General features: G+C 43.6%; 1 protein-coding gene across 3 annotated transcripts; it reads right to left on the bottom strand.

Moving 5' to 3' along the window:
• Nucleotides 1–2,191: 2,191 nt before the first annotated feature.
• hook3 (hook microtubule-tethering protein 3) lies at nt 2,192–23,659 on the bottom strand. 3 transcript variants are annotated; one of them, XM_089130685.1, is made up of 24 exons: nt 23,226–23,659; nt 18,518–18,603; nt 17,879–17,951; nt 17,745–17,795; nt 17,514–17,646; nt 17,354–17,421; nt 17,186–17,248; nt 17,026–17,109; nt 12,931–13,094; nt 11,788–11,928; nt 10,911–11,112; nt 9,035–9,145; nt 8,793–8,877; nt 8,372–8,441; nt 8,003–8,143; nt 7,041–7,128; nt 6,519–6,563; nt 6,025–6,059; nt 5,863–5,945; nt 5,629–5,729; nt 5,450–5,554; nt 5,179–5,250; nt 4,928–5,064; nt 2,192–4,088 (listed from the first exon to the last, which is right to left on the bottom strand). In XM_089130685.1, exons 1-24 carry the CDS (start codon nt 23,280–23,282, stop codon nt 4,073–4,075), a joined length of 2,211 nt encoding a protein of 736 aa, XP_088986811.1. In that variant the 5' UTR covers nt 23,283–23,659; the 3' UTR covers nt 2,192–4,072. The 3 variants fall into 3 exon arrangements, with proteins under 3 accessions (XP_088986811.1, XP_039517404.2, XP_088986812.1); XM_039661470.2 differs by lacking the exon at nt 6,519–6,563 and having other exon boundaries at nt 23,226–23,656; XM_089130686.1 differs by lacking the exon at nt 6,519–6,563 and having other exon boundaries at nt 2,192–5,064; nt 23,226–23,654.
• Nucleotides 23,660–23,668: the final 9 nt, after the last annotated feature.

The following is a 23,668-nucleotide window of genomic DNA, read 5'->3' on the forward strand; positions in this document are numbered from 1 at the left end:
CTCGTTTCCACTGAGTGGTACAGAACGGTACAGTTCGGTTTGGTACGCAATTATTTGCGTATCCACTGTCAAAAGTTGTGAATGGTACCAAAAAGCCGAACCGTACCACTTTTTGGGTACCCTTCCGTTGGGGTACCTAGCACAGTGGTTCGGTACTAAAAGGTGGAGCTAGACTCACTGCAGAACGCTGATTGGTGGACAGAGTATCGTCACTCGCACTCGCTACAGCATTAGAAGCATACAGTTGAAATATAATACTACTGTTGTTGTGTCACAAAATTTATTTTTAAGAGTTTTCAGGCGAGAAAGTAGTTTTTTAAAGCTCAAATCTGTGGTTTATTTATAGATTTATGATCATTTGAAGATCCATTCCAAGCGATCACCGGACGCTCGCGCTCATAGGAAAATAAACGTTCATCCCTAACTAAGCATTTACAAAGAAAACATTCCAAATCTACCCACAACATTTCGCTATAAATGCAATAAAAATAAGTGGACATAGTTTTCTTTCTCAGTCCCACAGAAATCACATAATTCATCTATACCAGCACAAGCCTGAGAGTTCATTAACTCATGACTGCTACATGACATCACTTCCTCCAGAAGAGCTGCACTGCTTTAGGTGTGTGTGAGCATCAGACTACATTAATGCTCAGATGAACGAGTCCCACAGAACACAGAGACGGTGTGTGTGAAGGCTCTCACCTGTGTTTCTGATTAGAGTGTAAGCATGACGAACGCCTGAGATCGCCAGTGAGAGCTGTGTGTGTGTGTGTGTGTGTGTGTGTGTGTGTGTGTCGGCGGCTGCAGGCCGTCTGAAATTAAAATCAAGCGTTTCATAAATGCACACATTGTGAGGCCAGTTTTCCCGAGGCTCGCCTGATCAGAATAATTACTCGGCCACGCTGTGAAGGACAGCACTAATTTGTTTGGAGTGTGTGTGAGCTGACATCAGCGGAGTGTGTGTGGGGCTAGAGCAAACACACGTGTGTGTGTGACGACGAGCCTGGGGAACGGGCTGATACTCATGTTCTGCTGCATTAGAACAATCTCAGACGAGCCGGAGTGAATCTCAGAGCACGTCAGGTGGGATGTTTTATCAGTGAAGGCGTGACGACTCACGGAGAGAGTTTAGGTTTAATGAACAGAGAAAACAAACTCCACCACAGAGCATCATGAGCGGGGCGGCCAGCAGACCCAAGGATGCACTGATAGACGAGGATTTTTTTCTCTATTCACCTTTAATTGTATTGATGGTGGCAGGATCACATGCTGAATGTCGGATTTCTATGGAAGCTTGTTTCCACCACAGAATAAAAAACTATTCTGAATTTATTTCTCAGAATTGCATGCTTTTATTTATCTCGAACGATATAAAGTAGCAATTGTGAGTAATAGTCAGAATTGCGATATAGTCAGAATTGTGAGATATGTCGCGATTACAAGATAGTCAGAATTGCCTGATATAGTCAGAATTGCGAGATATAGTCGCAATTGCCTGATTATAAAGTCAGAATTGCAAGATATTGTCAGAATTGCGAGATATAAAGTTGTAATTGCGAGATATAGTCAGAATTGCGCGATATAAAGTCAGAATTGCAAGATATAATGTAAAAATTGCGTGATATAAAGTCAGAATTGCGAGATATTGTCAAAATTGTGATATAAAGTCAGAATTGTGAGATATAGTCAGAATTGCAAGCTTCCATTGACTTCGGATCTTCCTTTGATAAACACAAACCTTAGCTTTTAAGTTTCCAAGTAATTCGATGTTCAACACCGCGAGCAAATAAGAGGAAGAAGGATGATATAAACGCTAGAGCCTGAGCGAGAGCAGGAGGTGGTGTTTTACATGTTTGATCCTCGTCTGATCGGACGGGCAAACACAATCAAATGAGTTTCTGGAAATTTCCAGGTTAAAAGTCTGAGCTCATGTTCTCTGATTCTGACTTTCTTTGTTGTAACAAATGTTCGGCCAACGCTTACGCCCTATAGATGAAGATGAACATGATGAAGAACATAAGGAGACGTGAAGCTGCAGAAACATGATCAGAAGTGATGTAGCTTTAGTTGACACGCCGATCTGACGCACATTTAAACTCGAACAGAAATGAAAGTGTGATGAGCATCCCTGCGTCAGGAGAACAAAAGTAGATCCAAAAGCCAAATAAAAACAAAGAACAGCCGTGAGTTTGAAACATGAATGTTTTATACAAGCTTTATTTACAACTTGAATATCAACTGTACAGGTTTGCAGCGTTGGAAGCACAGGTTCATCAGCGGAGACGCGTATGACACGCATCGGCCCGCTGAACACTCCAGCGGCGCACACATACAGACATATTGTATACAAGCAATATAAAACTTGGCAAATGTAACAAATGTTTGCTACTTCAGATATCAGTTCTGATGAACACACACTCGCACCGCAGTCACACACTCACGACTGCAGTGCATCACGTGTCCCGCGTTTGAGGCGTTCCTCTGCTCATGGACGGCTGTGAGAGACGCTTGACCTCTGAACTCAGTCCACAGTGATCAGGAAGCCTCAAACATTCAATCATCCATCGCCGGTTACAGCGACACTAAAGCAGACGTCGACCGCAGACATGATCGCGCCGCGTGATAATGAAGCAACAGCTGATGAAGGAAGCAGTGCAAGTGTCACTGCCGTGTCAGAATCATCAAAAGCACTTACTGATTCAGCATCAAATAAATAGAAGAGAAGCGAGAGCAACACTATCAGTAACAGACACCCTCATCTCCATCACACACACACACTCACCGATCCTGATCAGTCACAGACACCCTCATCTCCATCACACACACACACACACACACACCGATCCTGATCAGTCACAGATACACTCATCTCCGTCACACACACACCAATCCTGATCAGTAACAGATACGCTCATCTCCGCCACACACACACACACTGATCCTGATCAGTCACAGACACCCTCATCTCTGTCACACACACACACACACACAATCCTGATCAGTAACAGATATGCTCATCTCCGTCACACACACACACACACACACACCGATCCTGATCAGTCACAGATATGCTCATCTCCGTCACACACAACCGATCCTGATCAGTCAGACACGCTCATCTCCGTCACACACACCGATCCTGCTCAGTCACAGATACGCTCACTCCGTCACACACACACACATCGATCCTGCTCAGTAACAGATACGCTCACTCCGTCACACACACACACATCGATCCTGATCAGTCACAGATATGCTCATCTCCGTCACACACAACCGATCCTGATCAGTCAGACACGCTCATCTCCGTCTCACACACACACCGATCCTGCTCAGTAACAGATACGCTCACTCCGTCACACACACACACACACACCGATCCTGATCAGTAACAGATACGCTCATCTCCGCCACACACACACACCGATCCTGATCAGTCACATACACGCTCATCTCCGTCACACACACACCGATCCTGATCAGTCAGATACACTCATCTCCGTCACACACACACCGATCCTGATCAGTCAGATACACTCATCTCCGTCACACACACACCGATCGTGATCAGTCACAGACACGCTCATCTCAGTCACACACACACCGATCGTGATCAGTCACAGACACGCTCATCTCAGTCACACACACCGATCCTGATCTGTCACATATACGCTCATCTCCGCCACACACACACACTGATCCTGATCAGTCACAGACACGCTCATCTCAGTCACACACACACCGATCCTGATCAGTCACAGATACACTCATCTCCGTCACACACACACCGATCCTGCTGGAAACACCAGCTCGCTCGCTCGTGCGGCTCATACACTACAGGAGATACTGGAAGAATGATCGATGCATCTAAACATGAGTGAGGAACATCAGGGCTTGATGATGGAATTCATCCGTCTTTACCAGTACGTGTCGGCCCCGCCCACTTCTGACCAGTGCATTCTGGGATAGCACACGGGCGCTGATGGGTTAGTTAGTGTGCAGCGATGGGTTAAACTGTCAATCATGCAAGCCCCGCCCCCTGATGTCATGCAGCCCCGCCCCCTGCCGCTCATGCTTTAACATCACTGTGAAAGAGAGAGATTGACAGGTGTCAGTCACAGATTCAGTCTAGCGTCACTAGAGTCGCGGTTCATGATCGTGAAGAAAACCTGCAAACATCATGTTGTTCCTCAGCTATCTAAATATCTAAACATTCTTACATCAAGATACATTTAGTGCAGAAGCAGCGAAACGACTGACGATTTAAAAACTTTTTTGGTGGAAAATGTATCGTAATTGAGTGAGTTTATGATTAAAACAAGAACAAATATCTATACAAGCTTGTTTCCGCCACAGAATAAAACTTTTTAAAAGATAATTGCGACTTTTTTTATCTAAACATTCCATTCTTAAATCAAGACACGTTTACTGGAGATATTAACGACGGGAGATGTTAACGAGTGTTCTGAGGAAGATCATCATGCTTAGCATGAGTGAAGAACGCGCGACTCGAGTGACAGTGATTGACAGCAGCTTGAGTGTTTTAAGGCATCGGGAATAATCAACTAAACCAAAAACAGGAAGAACAAAGTCATGAAGCGCCTTTAAACGACCGTCACGAGATACACACATTCAGCTCTTTCAATGCATAGATATGAACAGAAGATAAAGATGACAGGATATAAAGACTAATACACACACTCCAACTTTTTTGTGCGTCAGGAACAAACACCCTTAAAATACTGCAAAGCCTCCGTTAAACAGAGGAGTCCGACGGGAAATGACACGCTCGTTCAGGAGTGTGTAGGTTAATTAATGCTGATGTAATTAAGGAACGTCCAGAGACCCGGGTTCATCAGAGGGCATTATGGGATGGAGGCGGGTCCTGATTGGCTGAGCTGGGGTTGCTGTGGCGATGCTCTACCTGGCTGCCGTGGGCTGGCCGTGACCCGAATAGGCTCGTCTGGTGCTGGTGGCCTGTCTCTGCCGGGCCAGGAACGACTGACCCGACCCGGTGCCGGCCAACCGGTCCTCAGCCGCCTTCTTCTGCAGAGCCATTCCCTGAAACACACACACACACACACACATATTATCATTACTTCTATATTAGTTATATTAGGTGTTCTGGTGACTCGAGAGAGTGTGTGTTTTCCGGTGAGAGAGTGTGACACACACCATGTTGTACCAGGCAGACACGATGAGTTTCTCCTCCTGGTCTCTCTGAGACTTCGTCTTGTCATACTCCTTCTGCAAACACACACACAGTACAGTCACATGACAGTGTGTGTGTGTGAGAGAATAAGTTTGTGTGTGTGTGAGGGCAGAGTGCGATAGAGAGTGTGCGTTTGTGTGTGTGGGTGCGTGTGAGAGTGTGCGTGACCTCGAGTGAGTGAGTGAGTGAGTGAGTGAGTGAGTGTGTGTGTGTGTGAGAGTGTGTGTGTGTGACCTCGAGTGAGTGCAGCATCCTCTCGCGCTCCTGCAACTGGTTCTTCAGGGCTTGAACTTCAGGAGCAGAACCTTGATTCTGTTTGGGGTCCAGCGTACGGATGACCTGCACACACACACAACATTAGCATCACACTCACAAATACACACACACGCGCGCACACACTCACACACACGTACACTCTTGGCCTTCTCCAGGTATTTCTTGTATCTCTCCTCCATCTGCTTCATATCTTCATCTTTCTTCTTCAGCGCGTCCTCCAGATCCTCAATCCTCTGAGCTGAAAACAGCAACACACACACTCGTTACACCATCTGCAGTACACACACACACACACACACACACTGAGCGAGAGCCTGACGTTGAGCGACACACACACTGAGCGAGAGTGTGTGTGATGTGTGGAGTCTCACCGCTGGAACTGTGTTTGTTCTCCAGCTCTTCGATCTCGGAGCTCTTCTTCTGCAGCTCGTTAGTGGCGTCCCGGAGTCTCTCTCTAAACAAGAACACACACACACTCTCAGTCATGTGATGAACTGGGCGTGAGGAACATCGCAGCACCGGCGGATACTCACAGGTGCTCCTGACACTTCCTCTTCATCAAGACCGTCTGAAACAGAAGATGGGAAACTCAGGATTACAGCTCATGTGAAACCGCAGCGCCCCCTGCTGGACACACACACACTGCAGGCTCACTGAGGAGTGTGTGTTCGAGAGCTGTGGGCCAGCAGAGGGCGCTGACCACCACCCCACACACACACACACACACACTGTAGATCAGTGGTCGGCATAATTACAGAAATGAACTGACTATCCCTTTGAGGCTAGCAAACGCGGAGCGCTAACATGCAAACACGAGTCACTCCAGAACCGAAGATGCAGGACGAGAAACACCTTCAAGACCAGAGCAGAAGCAACACTCAGCAGGAGCGCTCCGTCTGGGCGGACCATCATGCTCGGGTCACGGGTCTGATGATGCGGCGCGTGACACACGCGTGTCTGAGATGCGCATGCGATCCAGTGGAACACACACAACAATCAAGCAGCACAATGCCTGGAGTGTACTCACAGCGGACGGAGAGAGAGAGGACGGCAGAGCGGAGTCAACAGACGCCTGTCACACACACACACACACACACACACACGCGGATGACGATCAATGAAGCAGACGGCCAGACTAAAGTAACAGACACACATGTGCTTCTGATGATGATGATGATGACGAAGGCATCACTCAGCAGGACGACCAATGGCAGGCCTGGATCATGCTACATCATGAGTGACATCACAGTGAAGAGAGAGATGTTAGTACACACACACACACACACACACACACACACACACAGCAGGCGTTAGTGCGACACACACGTGATGAGCCGCTACAGAGGTCAGTGTGTATCAGGGTTATCCGTGACGGAACTATAGCGGTTAAAAACATGTTAAACTTAAAACTGAGATAAGTTACGATGGGCTTGTGTGTGTGTGTGTGTGTGTGTGTGAACGATGAGCTTGTGCTTTCGGCTGCACCACAGCCAATCAGATCCACAGCAGGAGTGATGATGATGATGATGTCATGAAGCGCGGGACTCACATCATCCGCTTTGGATCCGTGTTCCTGAAGAGTTTTCTGCAGCTCCTCCACCTGAGACTGACCCGCCAGCAGCCTCTGATTGGCCAGCCTGAGACACACACACACACACACTTCAGTTCATTCATTACACCTGTAACATTGTGTGTGTGTGTGTTTTTCAGATTAGAGCTGGATGACAATAGTTGAGACTAAATAAACAATAAGCAGTTGTGATGTACTGTATAGTCTCAGGGAGACACACACATGTATGGTCTAAAGAGAGAGAGAGATAATCGAAGCCCTCGCCCACGGGAAATATCCAGAAACGTCCATCGCCACGACCCCTGCTGACCCCTGCCGACCCCGGGGCACATAATAAATATGCTTCAGCCTTTGAATCATTTTTATAAAAAGAATGAATCAAAAAAATTAATTACTTGACATTTACATGAATGCACATTAGCTTATCTTTTATTATTAATAGTAAAATTCGGTCAGATTTTCCCGACACGATATATGAACGGCCCTACGGCGTTTATTTAGTCTCAAAACTCGAGCACAGGATACGAGGGCAAAACACAGTATACAAGCTCGATGCCATCCTCGCGCGGGCGCGTTTCTGCACAGTGAGCGTGACGAGCTGCCGCCAATCAGGCCACGAGCTAGACACACCCCCACTTCGGATCTGCTGGATTCACACAAGTCACCCAAACTGACGTGAAAAAGCGGGAGGCGCTGATATAGATCATATAAAGAGCTGTGCGGGAACGGACCCTTCTCACCACTGTAATGATGCGTTTCCACAGTCTGTAAATTTAGCAAAGCATTGATTTAAAAACTCAGTGTACTAAAGACTAAGTGTAGCGTTAGCATTAGATTACAGTCGACCAGTGAACGCTGCGATCCCGCCCCGCCTGAGGGACAGCGCCACCGCTGATGTTGATCTGGTCATGAGTGTGTGTGTGTGTGTGTGTGTCCTGCACCTGTTCTCCGTCTCCAGCTCGTTCTTCCGGCTGTTGGAGTCCTCCAGTAAACTCTGCAGGAGCGCGATCTGCTCGTTATCTGAGCCCTCCTGCGCCAGCTTCAGCATCCTGTTCTCATGCTGCAGGCGGATCATGCGCTCGCTGCGGGCACACACACACACACGGGTACGGGCACACACACACACACACACACACGGGTACGGGCACACACACACAGACAAACAAAAAAATGCAGCAGTTAGAGTAAAGCACAATAAAGATACAGTCTGAGCCGCTGGAGTCTTTCATGCGTTTACAGTGTTCATATAGTGTATTAATTTCATATAGTGTATTAATTTCATATAGTGTATTAGACAGTATTTCACATACCGAATCTCTGGTGTGACGATCTCTGCAGCCAGCGAATCAGACGGCTCGTTACTGCCCAGCGGCACCAAGCCTGAGGAAACCCCAGTGATCAGACACACATGACACACTGCACATTGGTTATATACACACACACACACACACGCTGTATATCCTTAACCCTCATCCGTCCCTCGCGGGTCAAAATCACCTGAAGCCCTAAAATGTATTTTTTGTCCAGAAACTAAGATCATTTTATTTCTTTTTGATAAAAATTTGTACATTTCTTTGGAGATTTTTTGTTATTTTTTACTTTATTTTTCTTTAAATGACTAGATTTGATCAATACATAATAAATAAATAATAATTTCAGCACATTACTTCAATTTCAACTACAAACTCGTGGAATCGGAGGGACGTCAATATAAGAGTGAGTGTGTGTCACCTGAGGTCAGCTGAGACTCCTGCGCTTTCACACAGTTCAGCTCCTCGATCGTCTCCTTCAGAGAGTCTCGCTCCGTCCTCATCCGCTACACACACACACACACACACACACACTCAGAGCTGTATGAAGTGCTACATGAATAAACGTCACTCCTCGCTGAGAGGAAGACCGGAGCTGAGGATGATGAGGACTCAAATAACAAGAGGGAATATATAGAGTACAAACACAACAGACTCTCTTACGTCTTTCTCCTTCTGGAGCGAGTCGACTTTCTCCTTCACTCGTTTATACTCAAACTCCATCTTGTCTGCTTTCTTGGACTCCTCGGACAGCTTGTTCTGCAGCTCCACCACCTGACACACACACACAGGATCAGTGTTATTATAGAGATGGTGGGATAGTCGCTTTAAGAGCTGCACGACACACACACGCGGCTGCAGCACAGAACACAGAGCGAGTCGTCTGCGCTTCAGTCGTGTAAACTCATCCTGTAATCAGGGCGTCTCGATTCCTCGTTAGCAGTGCACAACTCCGCTTGAACGATCCTCCCAGACTGATCTCATGAAGTAGCGTGTGTATGACACGCCAATTCGTATTTCCATTTTTGGCGTGCTATCAAGATGCATAATCGCTTTTTAGCGTGTTTATGAACGCCGTTGACTTAACGTTATATGACTTACCTAAACCCCGTCCCTAAACATACCCGTCACTGGGGTTAATGGCGTTTATGACGGTTCCCTTACCATCGCTCCCCAGATGTAGATCTACATTTTGCTTCGTTTCGCGCGGACATTTGACGTGTACAGACACGCGGCATCACTCGGACGTTAATGGCGTAGACATACACGGATACACGCGGATAGCTCAAAATGCGTAGAGATAACACGCCACTTGACTCGAAAGACTCGTCATGTTGATCCTCCACTGCAGGTTACCCGCGGCGAGTCACCGCTAACGCACCGGAAGCGGACGTTCATTATTACACCGTTTTCTAAGGCTATGCGATATATTAACACCTAGTGTTGTCACGGTACCAAAATTTCAGTATTCGGTACCGATACCAGTTAAAATTCACGGTTCTCGGTACCAATTTCGGTACCAAAGCTTAGTTTAAATTTACATATATTTAAGTGTTTATCAAGTATGGTTACAAGTATGGAAACTGTACATTTGTATTATAAACACTTTAGAAAAAGATTAGATAAAATGACCTAAAATAAACAATAGTATTAGTAATAGTACACTAACACATTTTTAAAGTTGTTTGTAAAGTTTTAATCCATTATTTATTTAATGCACAATGAATTAAGTGAACAAACATGAACAATCAGGTGTTTGTAATAAATAACATTTTCAAACATTAATTAATGTTGTAAAAATATATTGTTCACTCAATGTGTTGATAACTAAGTAATGTTGATGAATGGTATCTTTGTAGCATTACCATAAAACATGTTTTATTTGACTTGACTGTCCTTTTATTTAATCTAAAACTGCATTCATATTTAATTTTAAAAAGGCTTTTTAAACCTGCTGAGTTATAAAGGCAAGAATACGCCTAGAACTGGCATTGACATTAAATGACAATACTAATACCAGTAGTACTCTGGTGTCGGGTAGATACTACTGTGCTCATGTACTCGTAAAACTACCCCGAAAGCACTTTAGAGGCCGTTCACATGTCGCGCGTGTTTTTTAATTATATTTTTGCGCGTGCTTATTCTTTCCAAAGCGCTTGCTCTCACGCGGCGTCTGTCGTTGCTATGCAACGCCAACGAGTTTTTATTATGAGCGCGCTTGAATCACGCCTATATTTGAAATTGCGAATTTGCATGTAATCGGCCTCTTATGGCAACGTGACATTAGCCTAATCCAAAATATTTCCATATGTGGCTCTTTCCTCCTTTCGTTTCAACAAGTGGATTCAGAGAGAGAGAGCCATATCAGCGTTATGAAGAGGACGCAACTGTGCACGTTTCAGACATCGCGTCTAGAACAGAGCTGGATTAACCTGGTACCGTAACATTTTTTTTTTTTTTTAGTACCGACTTGGTACCGAAGTACCAAGTTTTTTGACAACACTATTAACACCATATGCAGTGTGTGTGTGTGTCACACCTGTCTCTTGTAGGTCTCCAGCTGAGCGCGAGCGGTGTTAGCCTTGCGCAGCTCCTCCTCCAGAGAGTGTGTGTTCTGCATGTAACTGGTGTTCTTCTCCTCCAGGAGCTTCACCTGTCGTCTCAGGTCTCCCAGATCCTCCAGCTTCTTCTTATACGCCTCCACCTGCGCCTCCAGCTTCGACACCCTGTCAGACGAGTGCCTGAAACACACACACACACACACAGGTCAGAGGTCATCCTGAGCAGGATACACACACACAGACAGTTTCCGGCTCTACTAGAACAGGTTCTCCTGCTTGAATGTTGATTATTCTCCTCATATTCTCCATTGTTGCGGCTCCCGGTCTGTCAGTAACGCTCTGTTTACTTCCTGTCTCTATGAAGCCCCTCCTCCTGAAAAGCACACTGTGCTCTGATAGGTCAGCTGGAGCAGTGTGTTGTGATTGGTCGAGCGCTTCGAGTGTGTTTGGGAAATGCCCGCCCCTTACCATAACCGCCAGTTTGCGTAGTGTGTGTGACATCACCTGTAGTGTTTCTGAAGCCCAAAATGGGCGGAGCCGGCCGTCGCCATCTTATTGGTGCTGTAAATTTGGGCAAATTCACATGCGGGTCTATGGGAGTGAGTCTCTTCTGCAGCGCCTCTAGTGGCCGGTGGAGGAACTGCAGGTTAATCACTTCAGTGTTGGATTCAAGAGAGAGATGGGAAGGTTGCTGGTTGGTCGACCCGTGTGTGTGTGTGTGTGTGTGTGTGTATGTCTCACCTCAGGTGTGTGTGTGTGTGTGTCAGCTCAGGTGTGTGTGTCAGCTTAGGTGTGTGTGTTTAGGTGTGTCTCGCCCCAGGTGTGTGTGTGTCCGCTCAGATGTGTATGTCTCACCTCAGCACATCCATCTCGTCCTTGAGCGACTGCGCCTCCTCAGCCAGAGAGGTCAACTCCTCGTTCTGACCTCTGACCTCCAGCAGCTCCTTCTCCAGCTCCTCACAGCGGATGCGGTAATCGTCCTTAGCTGCCTCCAGTCTGACACACACACACACACACACACAAAATAAAATACAGTTTCCACAAAAATCTGAACTGTTTTTAGAACATTGTTAATAATCATAACTGTGTGTTGATCATCAGATCCTCATATTAGAGTGATTTCTGGAGGATCATGTGACACTGAAGACTGGAGTAATGATGATAAATTCAGGAATAAATGACTTTAGTGTATATTCACATGGAGAACAGATGATTTCACCTGGAATAATATTTATCTGTATTTTTTATCAAATAAATGCAAAAACGCACCGTTTGTGTGTGTGTGTCCCTTTAAATGCAAATGAGCTACAGTTTAGAAGAGGGCGGGGCCTTCACACGAGCTTCAATAACAGCACAGGCGGATCTGACTGATCCAGGATCAGGAGTAACAGCAGCTTTAGCTCCGGGAGAGCTTCACTGTTACACGCTTCTGAATGTTAGCGGAGACGTTTGTGTAGTTGTTGTGGAGTTACACTGATCATCTCATCATCATGTTGAACTCTTCCACAAGTGTCCACAGTTCCTGAGTCAGTGTTTATAGTTACAGTTCTGCTCAATAGTGTTCAGTGTCGTCTGTGCTGACCTCAGATCAGTTTCAGGCTCAGCTGGATCTTCTCCAGTGCGTTACAACTGGGCTCTGTTGGTGTCGCCCAACCCAATGTGTGTGTGTGTGTGTGAACGTGCAGATTAAGGGCCGGAGATATTAAAATAAGATCCTCTTCACACGCCAGAAGGAGAGAAATCGGACCGGCTTGTTTTTAGACATGCTTGTAGAGAAAGACTCACCAGAACACAGAAACTGGGACCCGATTACAGCACTTACACACGGGGAAAGTCCAAGATTCATGACGGTCTTAATTAAGGCCTTCATTTGTGAAAATGCAAATTAAGACTTTTTAAGACCCATTTAAGGCTCGCGGAAACCCTGTTTAAGCTACTGGAGTGTGTGTTGTGGTGATGTAACCATGATGTCCTGTGTGTGTGTGTGTGTGTGTTCACCTGAAGGTCTCCTCCTGCAGCTGCTCCATCTGAGTCTGAAGCTGTAAGTGTCTGCGGCCCGCCGGGCTGTTCAGATCCTCGATGGAGTCCGACTGGTTGAGCCGCTCCATCAGCACCTGGTTCTCAGCCAGCAGACTGCTCTTCTCCTCCTGCAGAGCTGCCACCTGCACACACACACACACACACACACACACACACACACACACACACACACACACACACACACACACACACACACACACACACACACACACACACAGAGAGTCAAAGACAGGATAATGTGGAGTCAATACCTATGTGACTGTCAGTGTGATGCACTTTATTGTCTTTATCTGTATAACATACTACACTATATTGCCAAAAATATTGGGAAACGCCCAATAGGTCGCTCTCAGGAGCTCAGGGCACTCCAGCGCAGTCGGTATAGACCATTTCACAAGATGTAAACAACACTGGTCCAGAAGCACTTCCTGTTTCAGTTTTTTAACACTACATAAAAGCTGGGATAAAATACAACCAACAGAACATTTAAAACTAAATCAAAAAGTTAAACAAACATCTTTAAGATGTTTTCTTTACATGTGAAATAAAGAAAACAGTTACAAACTTAAACAGGAAGTGCTTCTGGACCAGTGTTGTTTACATCTTGTGAAATGGTCTATATAACACAACAGCAGCTCAGCCACGAAGTGTTACGCCACGTAAACCCCAAAGCGGGTGGTAATGGTGTGGGGTTATGGTGAGGGGTTGTTCGGTAGAGGGGGATTATGGTAAATTTTCCCTTAGTTTAGACTTGGCTAAGATTTGGACGCAGCCGACTCCAGCAATGCAACAGCAATAAAGAGTCCTGCTTAAAAAGATGCAGCCGAGTGTCCTGGTCTCCGCCTCACTTTAGAAGAAAAGGTTCACCACACATTACAGTTCATGTGCAAGTAAAGGCAGACGTCACAACACTTTTGGCAATATAGTGTATATTAGTAATAATCATCAGGAGGCATCCTTCGAACGCTTATAAACACTGGACACTGCATTACTATGGAAAAGCTACTTTTAGTGGCTACATCTTTGTGATATCAACTTCAAATCAGATTTTAAAACAATTGTAGAGTTCAGATTTTTTTGTAAAATATAGATTTTGTTTAAAAAAGGTTTAGCACATTTGTTTTACAGGAAACTTTTCTATAATCTGCAATACTTCATTAGCTCTAACTACAATTACCTCAGTTCAGCTCTGACAGGTTAAAGATCTACTTCAATATTTATTTGCTATCAAAGCATGTTTTCAGTCAAATTAAAACAGGGTTATTCTCTAAATGGATCTATGCTTTTAAAGCAGACGTACAGACGTATGTCTTAAACTGAATAAAAATAGGCATCATGCGGCGTCTGACACATACGAAGCAGCGGGTCACTTGTTCAGCGTCACACACACACACACACACACACACACACACACACACACACTGAACTTTGGGTCGTTTGCTGCAGGATGGATCCATCATCCATGTGTACAAGATATGAAGCGCTACAGTCAACAGCTGATTGGATGTGCCGAGGGTCACATGACTGAGGATCAGCCTATGGGGTGACTGCACTGCACACACACACACACTTAAAGGCCCTGCACACTACTCAGGGACGTTATCAAGCAGACAGCAGCGAGAGCAGAAGAAAAGAGACACATTTACCCTCTCGTCTAGATCAACACACTCTAACCTCAGTCTATCTCGCTCCTCTTGGACGAGGTACGCCTTCGGAAGCAAGGCAGAGGAGCACACACACACACACACACACAGTCAGTATTAGGGCTGTCAAAATGGCATAAATACTAAATGACTAAACTCAGTGTTTTCATCTTCAGAATCATGAATATTGTTATTCTGGCGTCTCTATCGTCTGTGCTTCGGGTTTCAGCACTGAGTCTAAAAGCCTGTTCATTTACACACACACGATAATATAAAACTGAGCATTTTAATCAACAGTACATTTTTTGTTCACCTTCTATGTGTCTTGGAGTATGGGGATAATATGGTATGGTGAGTTCAGTGTCGTGTGTCGAATCGTGACATTAGTGTATCGTTACACCGCTAATCAAATTCTAAGGCAATATTCAAAGGACATCTCTGTCGCCAAACGAACCTTTGGTCTAATAACATCTAGTCAACCAATGCTTCGGTCTGGATGTAGGGATCCTCATTATGTTACCGTCAGTGTGGGGCTATTTTGAGCACTAGCGATTTTCATTTTTTGATTACTATGCTCTTTATACTAGCATTATACGCTAAACAGTTTTTAGAGATAAAACTCTTTACATTCGATTATCATGAAAACAAATCTCAGAGAACGGACTAGGTAGTGTTATTAGACCAAGGGTTCATTTTGTCCTCATATGTCAGAGGATCCGAGTGCTGTATTGTCTCCTGTGTCCACCAGAGGGCGCCAGCGAGCGCAATAAGAAAATATAAACCAAATCAAGCATCACATCTTTTATTAAAATGAAATGACATTCACTTTTTAAAGTGCATTAATTAGTAGGTTAGGAAAATTAGGTTCCTATAGTGCATACACCTGTGTTAGCGCATCAGTAAGCTGAGAAAACACACTTCAACACACAACATCAAACTGGCATTCAGAAACACTTCTACTCTCATCTACACACTCATATCTACACACTGTTCATCGACAACACCAGAAGCTCAGCGTGATCTGAGCGCTTTCTGTGGACAGTGTTTCCAGCTGATGAAACACACACACACTCTGAGCTAGAGCCAGACCGATATTATCGGCCGATATTAGGCATTTTCCAAAATATCAGTATCGACAGTTATAATGGCCGATAAATGAATATTTAAAAAATAAAATAAAAACGGATGAAACACGCTTCAATCATCTCTCCTTGGCCTGTTATATTGAAAATGTATGTTTTACAATTTGCAGTATGATGTTATCTATTGCTAAATTATGGCTCATCATTAGGGTTGGGTATCGAGAATCGAGTATCGATTGGAACCGGGACTAACTTTTAGTTTTTCCCGGAATCGTTCAAAAGTTCAAATTTCAATTCCTAGTTTCGATATTCACAGTCCGCCGAGCGGAAGAAGAAACCCGTGAACAACACCAATGAAGAAGCGTCTACCGGAAGTGTTGGCATAACCGCGCGAGTCGAACATGAGTAGCTTACGTCGGCGGTCCAAAGTGTGGCTTCACTTTTCTAAAAATTAACGAAATCTCGGCAAAATGCTAAATTTGTGACAAAAGGAATATTTGTGACAGAAGGAGTATTTCCTTCAGAAAGGCCGTTGGTTAGCATGGTTAGCTAAACTTTTTTGACCCAGCCTCTTAAAAGAATCGAAATCGAGAATCGTTAGGAACCGGAATCGAAACAAGGAATCGGAATCAGAATCGTTCAAATTCAAACGATACCCAACCCTACTCATCATAGACTAGCTAACCACAAAGCTAGCTAACGCCACTATCATCAGTGGAAGACCGCTAACGTTAACATCAATGAGCTTGGAAACCACAATGAACTCTTTCAGCTAAAAAAAAAGTAATGATTACTGTATTTATAACCAGTATATCTCTAGTTACAGTCCCTGCATTGCAAAATGTAAGTTATACTAGCGAGGAGTGAACATTTAGACATAGAGAAAAAGTATCAAATGTATCTTGTGCAGAAAAGTTAGCTTTTCTTTTACACGTGTGTGAAATCCAACAAGATTTAATAAAAGAATATCGGCCGATATATCGGAATATGGGATTTTAAAACCCCAAAATATTTGTATCGGCCTTCAAAATCCTTTATCGGTCGGGCTCTAATCTGAGCGCGTTCTGTTGCCAGTGTTTCCAGCTGATGAAACACACTCGTCTCGGACCGATGTGCAGGTTTGCTCAAGTGTGTCGTTGCTTTTCGTCAGCAAGAAGAACCTTTCCTGACATTTTCCAGATTAACAACGCAATCCAGCGCACACCAGTTACGTCGCCATCATCATCATCATCATCACTGGACCCGTTACAGTCACTAACATCTGACCCGCTGAAGAGCAGAGCATCCGAGAGACGAGAGTGTGTGTGTGTGTGACGGATGAGCTTTACCTGCATGTCGAGCTCATGGCATCTCTGAGCGATCTCCTCTTTGGTGGCCAGAGCGTCGCTGAGCTCCTCCACCGTCTTCTTCAGCTGATGAAGAGGAAAACACTCATAATGCTGGATCATCATCATTAATATTCAGAACCGAGATCCAGACTGACCATACCTGTCGGTCCAGGTCCGCATACGAGTCGTTTCCTGAGGACACGGGCGTCTCTTTACTCATGAGCTGCACACAACATCATACACACGTTAAACACCAAACAGCAGCCTGTAACACACACACACACACACACACACACACACACACACACACACACACACACACACACACCTCTTGGATGGCGGTCATGACCACATGCTGCACAGACTCTTCCATCATCATGATGGTCTGGATATATTCTGGAAAAAAGATCACAACACAACGTCAGCATCACACTCTTACACATACACACACACTCACACACACACACACACACACACACACACTTTACCCTGCTTCTGTTCGCAGTTAACAGCACAGCCCAGGATGAGCTGCAACATTCGGCCCAGTTCTGCTGCATCTGAGTGTTCGGCGATGAGACCGACGTCTGGAAGAGTGAAATCATTGATCTGTTGCCCCAATATCTGCAGAACCAACAACACACACACATATGGGTCAATTCAAGAGAAAATAATGTGACATACACCAACATAAACGCGTCACACAGAAATAAGCGTCTCACCTCATGGTTGTAATCCAGAATACCTTTCAATATTTTCTTTAAATTGCTGATCTGAAAATGAAAAAGAAGAAGAAAACATGAAAGCCGCAGTAAGATGAGTGAAGAAGTGTGTGTGAACGAGAGCTGATGAATACCTTTAACCTCCAGTTGTCTCCGACATCAGCTTTAATACGACTGATCCAAGCATCCGTGAAATACACAACATCACTGAGAGAGACACACACATGGGTTCATCATAAGGGATATATCTGTATCATAAATATATCACATCATAAACTCTAGATATAGAGACTGTAATCAGTGTGGAAGAACTGAACTGGGTTCTTTTTCCCAGTTTATTGTGGTTGAATGAACTGAATGCACAGGTCCAGTGACCCAACAGTGACGAACGTAAACAGAGGCAGTTATGATGAACGTAAACAGTTGGGTGTGTGTCAGTGTATTGGACCTGTACATCCGGTCTTAAAGTGACAGAAGCCTAATAAACCTGTCATTAATGTTAATCAAACAACTAAAAACTGAGAGAAAATCACTCACTGCTCCTGACTAAATATTTATCAAAATAATGTATAACTGTAATAAGCGTTGAGATGTATTTATTTCATACAGCAATGACTACGCAGTGATCGATTTCTACATTTGATCACTGCTATTTTATGAAATTTCAATGCAACAAATTGTTTTGGCACCATAATCTTAAAACCACACAGAAACATCGTTTGTGACATCGTTAGGATGAAATGAAAGGGCTCAGATTGTGCTGGCTCACACACATCTTCTGCAGGACTTGTGCCATGGCCAGGCCACCGGTCAGCTCGTCTACGGTCGAACACGCCGCCTCCACGCCAAACGTCTGGATCTGGACACACACACAGCGACAGGGGATCAGAGAAACACAACGCATCACTTCCTGTAGTTCACTGATAGTGTGTGAAAAACAGCAGACCCGTATCCGTCTGAACTTCATTCATATTCATTCAATTCACATTTATTTATATAGAGATTTTCACAGTACACATCGTTTCAAAGCAGCTTTACAGAAACGCTCGAGTCCACATTTCAGTTTACAGAGATCTGCATCAGAGGGACTGAGTTATGCGAAATCACAGTTAGATGTATTCATTTAAACAAATTAATCATTTAAGGCAGAAACAGTGAGCTCATAGAAATAATGAATATCTGTTTGTTAACAAACGATTATGATGACATTTAGAAAAATGTAGCAAAATACATTTTATATAGAAAATACTTTTAGATACCGGTCGTTTCAAACCGAATGCGGTAATAACTCCTTTACAGTTTCAGACGAGTCACGGAAAGAGATGAAAACGGAATTTACTGTAAAATGCGGAAGTCACAGGAATTGGCAAATTTTGGATAAAAACAAAAATCTAAATCAGGACTGAACACTTAATCAGATGGACTAGTGTCTGAGAATACTATTGAAGTCTGCATGTTTTTCATGTTTGTTTTTTGATCATTAAAATTTTATTAAACCATTAAAATGGAATCAGAAATATTGGCATGTTAAACATGGCATTGGGGGGAAACAAAATTTGAGGAAGTATAGCATAAAAAATAAAGCATATTTCACAGGGGCCTGAAAACGTCATTTTTGTATATTATTGTTAATGTATTAACTTTTACTAAACTGTTGTTAGATTGTATAATTTTCACCATTTCATTTAATTAGACATGCTTTTTGATTCAAGAGTCAAGAAGGATTAAACTGGGATGCTCTTAAATCAAAAAGCATGTCTAATTAATTGAAATCGTGAAAATTATACAATCCATAGAATCCATAAAAATTAAAACTTTGTAAGAAATCAAAGTGATTGTTTAGGGCTCTAGATGAGACCGCAGAAACACAGAGAGCCAATGAGAGGCTGAGCTTCATCAGTTCAGATCCATTACAGGGAAGAACGCCGTAATCGCAGGTCACATGACGAGTTGGGAAACTCAAGTGTGTGTGTGTCCTGAGCTCAAGTGTCCATTACACACACAGGCTCCATTCACGTCTGCCTAATGCGCTGTAATCTGAACTAAGACCTGCTGGTGGACGGCAGGTCTCCACAATGGAGAAGGGTTTTCTGGGCGTTTGCAGCACAAGTTCAAACACAGAGTCCAGCATCAACACAAAGCCCTATTGTGCTGTGGATTTCATCACTAGCATCAGGCTAAACTCGCTCATGCTAACTCCTCAGGAAGACACGCCCTCGTCTCCGGAAACGAAGAGCATCTGGTTCTGCTGATGTCACTCAGACAGGTTCAGCTGGAGCGTAAACAGGAAGACGGCGCGTCAGCTGATCTGAGCGTGTGTGTGTGTGTGAGAGGAATGTGTGTGTTGGGTGTGTGAGACGCTTCACATCTGCCGAGAGAAGAGACTCGAGCAAAAGCCTTAACTAAAGTAGTAAAGGGACATTATTATTATTACTTAAAGTCGGCTTGAAATTGAAGTTGCGATTTGCTTTTCCTTTATGGGACACACACTACCAGTCACAAGTTTTGGGTCAGTAAAAATAAAATAAGTGTCTTCTGCTCACTAAGGCTGCATACATTTGATAAAAAAATATGAATGAAACATTATTCTGCTGTAAACCAGCTGTTTTGTAAGGGAATATGGGGCTGTGCGATATAGCTAAAACAATTATCACGATGTAATGTTTCAACCTTTCGGTATCGATAGCGTAACATTTTTATAAACTTTTTTTTTTGGTTTGAATTTAAAGCACTGTTTTTTTTTTATCCACATTATTAAGGCAAACAACAAATTATATTGATTGTAGCAGTCAAAAACAAAATAAAATGTAAACGAAATATCCTCTTTATGTCCTATATAAAGATAAAAAGAGTAAGTATTTAAAAAAACTCAACTTAAATAAATTGATCTAAAGTGTGTGCAATGTGAAAGTGTAAACGTAGAACAATCGAGGCGAACCGACATCTGTGATAAGTAGCGGTGTAGCGTTCACGAGACTCGCGGCTATTAAGAATAGAGGTTTAGCCGATCTCTCGCGCTGCTACACAGCGGACCGGCGCAGGGACAGAACTTCAGGAGACAGAACCGCCGACTGAACACGATACAATATTTACCGGCGTTACGCTTCCTAAAGCTACTAAAACAGGCCTTGTTCTATTATTTTACTCGTGTTGATTAATACAATGCTCAATTAATTGCTGGTGCTAGGCTAGTGTAGGATTACACATTTTTATTTAAATGTTTAATTTAGGTTCCAGTACAACAGTATTTTTAACTGAGAAAGTGCACACACGGTTTTCCATTTTGAGGTAATCAAGGTTTCGTAACGTCTCGTCACATCTCAAAGGTCATTTGGGCCTTTTGTTGATCTAATCAGGCTGATTGGGTTAGCATTATAGGCTAGAGAGGAGTCTTTGGCTAAATACGTATGTGCACTATATTACATACTTTAATATATGTTTATTTGTCATTTCATATTTGTTATTATAGGCCAAATGAAAACCGCATTATATTAAATTTCTCTCTGTATGTTTACAGCATTATGCGCGATATTTTTTCTTGAGAAAAATTAACATGCCGACTTATCTATATAATATCGAATCAAGATTGAAATCAAATTTAAGCAATAATATAAAAGCAGCCTACCAGTCATTGTACATGACAACATTGTAACGTTATCGTTAAACTTAAAGGGTTAGTTCACCCAAAAATGAAAATTCTGTCAGTATTTACTCACCCTCATGTTGTTCAACCCCGTAAGACCTTCGTTCATCTTCGGAACACAAATTAAGATATTTAAGATATTAAGATCGCTCCTGCATACTAGTCCATAGGCTTCTTGAGGGAATGACTCTTGCTGGCATCGAAAAGTCATTAAAGACATCGTTAAAATAGTCCAAGTGACTACAGGGGCTCAATCTTAACTTTATCAAACGACGAGAACACTTTTTGTGCGCAAAAAAACAACAAAAATAACGACTTTATTTCAACTATTCACTTCCTTCTCCATGGGCCTGTAGTCAGTTAGCGTAGTGTGATTGCGTAGAGCTACGTCACACGTAGGCTCACTATTGGCCGACGCTGGTCATGTGTGTGATGCGTGTGACGTACAATAACAGAAGCTTACGCTATTAAACTAGTAACCTGACTCGAGGCAGAGGGAGAAATAAACCAATAGTTGAAATAAAGTCCTTATTTTTGTTTGTTTTTGCGCACAAAAGTGTTCACGTCGTTTGATAAAGTTAAGATTGAGCCCCTGTAGTCACTTGGACTATTTTAACGATGTCTTTAATGACTTTTCAATGCCAGCAAGAGTCATTCCCTCAAGAAGCCTATGGACTAGTATGCAGGAGTGATCTTAATATCTTAAATATCTTAATTTGTGTTGCGAAGATGAACGAAGGTCTTACGGGGTTGAACAACATGAGGGTGAGTAAATACTGACAGAATTTTTGGGTGAACTAACCCTTTAATAAAATTCTGTTTAGTTACCAAATGTTTTGACAATCACAATTACACATTGTGGTGTCAGTTGTTGTTTTTTTAGATACCCCCAATCCATCCGTTTCTCCTGTGCAATTAAAATATTGTATATTATACGATAATACCATAACGTGATAAAACTTAAAGCTCAATCAATTGAATTAATCGCAGTATGAAAATTTGATACCGGCACATGCCTAGTCGGACTGCAACCAGTGTTTCTGGTGGATATGGGGTCGTGTTCTGCGGGTTCGGGGCTTTAATGCTGTTCTACTGTGCCTTGATTACAGCACACAGTTATTACACGCAAAAGAAAGATTATAATAACGTAACGTTTAGCTTTTACGCTGTGCACAGAAATCAGCAGTAAATCACAGCGCCGCTTCCCTTCAGACACCACAGCTGACACACACACACACACACACACACACACATCTGAAACCACAGCTGATGCTCACAACACTAACACACAAACATGTCTGACAGCCCCGAACCACACGTCACGTGACACCGCCAGCCAGAGGAAACTGGAGATGTTTTAAAACCATTACTATTGAAAATCAACACAACTGGTGAATATGGGAATGACGTCATGAACGCTCCTCACACTCAATCACAGTTCTGCCAGTACACTCCAATCAGCCGTCTGATGACGACACTGATATGTGTGTGTGCGTGTGTGTGTGTGTGTGTGTGTGTGTGTGTGTGTGTGTGTGTGTGTGTGTGTGTGTGTGTGTGTGTGTGTGTGTAGGTTTAGGGGTTGTGTGTGTGTGTGTGTGTGTGTGTGTGTGTGTGTGTGTGTGTGTGTGTGTGAGAGAGAGAGAGAGAGAGAGAGAGAGAGTAAATGTAAACAAATGAATCCCGTATTATAGAGTCAAGCTCCAGTTCTCATCATAACCGAATTAAGCGCCAGATTTACAGCAGATATATCAGTACAGGACAGTTAGTCTAGGTGTGTGTGTGTATATATATATATATATATATATATATCTCAGAGAGAGAGAGAGAGCTAAACTCACCCATGTCAGGAGACTCTCGCACAGCTCGACCCGGTCCACAGTCTCCGGCGCGCTCATGTTCGCTCGGACTCTCCTGAGGTTTATCGCGCGAATCTCCGGAGGAATATATATAATATAAAATGAGTGCCTGTGTGATTAATGTCCGATTATGAGAGAAATCCTGTCGAATTAAAGTGTCGAAATGTGATTTAGCTGAATAAAGTGGCGGTGACAGACACACATTAGCGGATTCTCCCTCAGACACACGGGGTCCTTCAGCTGCCACCCTGCACGATTGGGACACCTAATGCCTGAAGGGAAATCACGCTGAAGAAAACTGCTTTCGTGACGGCATAGATTAAAACGGAGAATAGTTATTGTTAGAAAAAGAGTAGGATTAGAAAATTGCGCACAATAATACTTGAAGTGAGACAGGCAGTGAAACGGAGCGCTTTTAATACGGT

Source organism: Pimephales promelas, chromosome 4, assembly GCF_988280905.1.
Source record: "Pimephales promelas chromosome 4, fPimPro1.hap1.1, whole genome shotgun sequence".
Taxonomy (NCBI): Eukaryota; Metazoa; Chordata; class Actinopteri; order Cypriniformes; family Leuciscidae; genus Pimephales; species Pimephales promelas.

What these genes read in the sequence shown, in the direction of transcription:
- hook3 (XM_089130685.1), bottom strand. Translation starts at nt 23,282, where the DNA reads ATGAGCGCGCCGGAGACTGTGGACCGGGTCGAGCTGTGCGAGAGTCTC. An exon ending in TCATGACCGCCATCCAAGAG is followed by an intron (nt 17,249 to 17,353) that starts GTGTGTGTGTGT and finishes TGTTGTGTGCAG; the next exon opens with CTCATGAGTAAAGAGACGCC. An exon ending in ATCGTCACACCAGAGATTCG is followed by an intron (nt 8,144 to 8,371) that starts GTATGTGAAATA and finishes GTGTGCCCGCAG; the next exon opens with CGAGCGCATGATCCGCCTGC.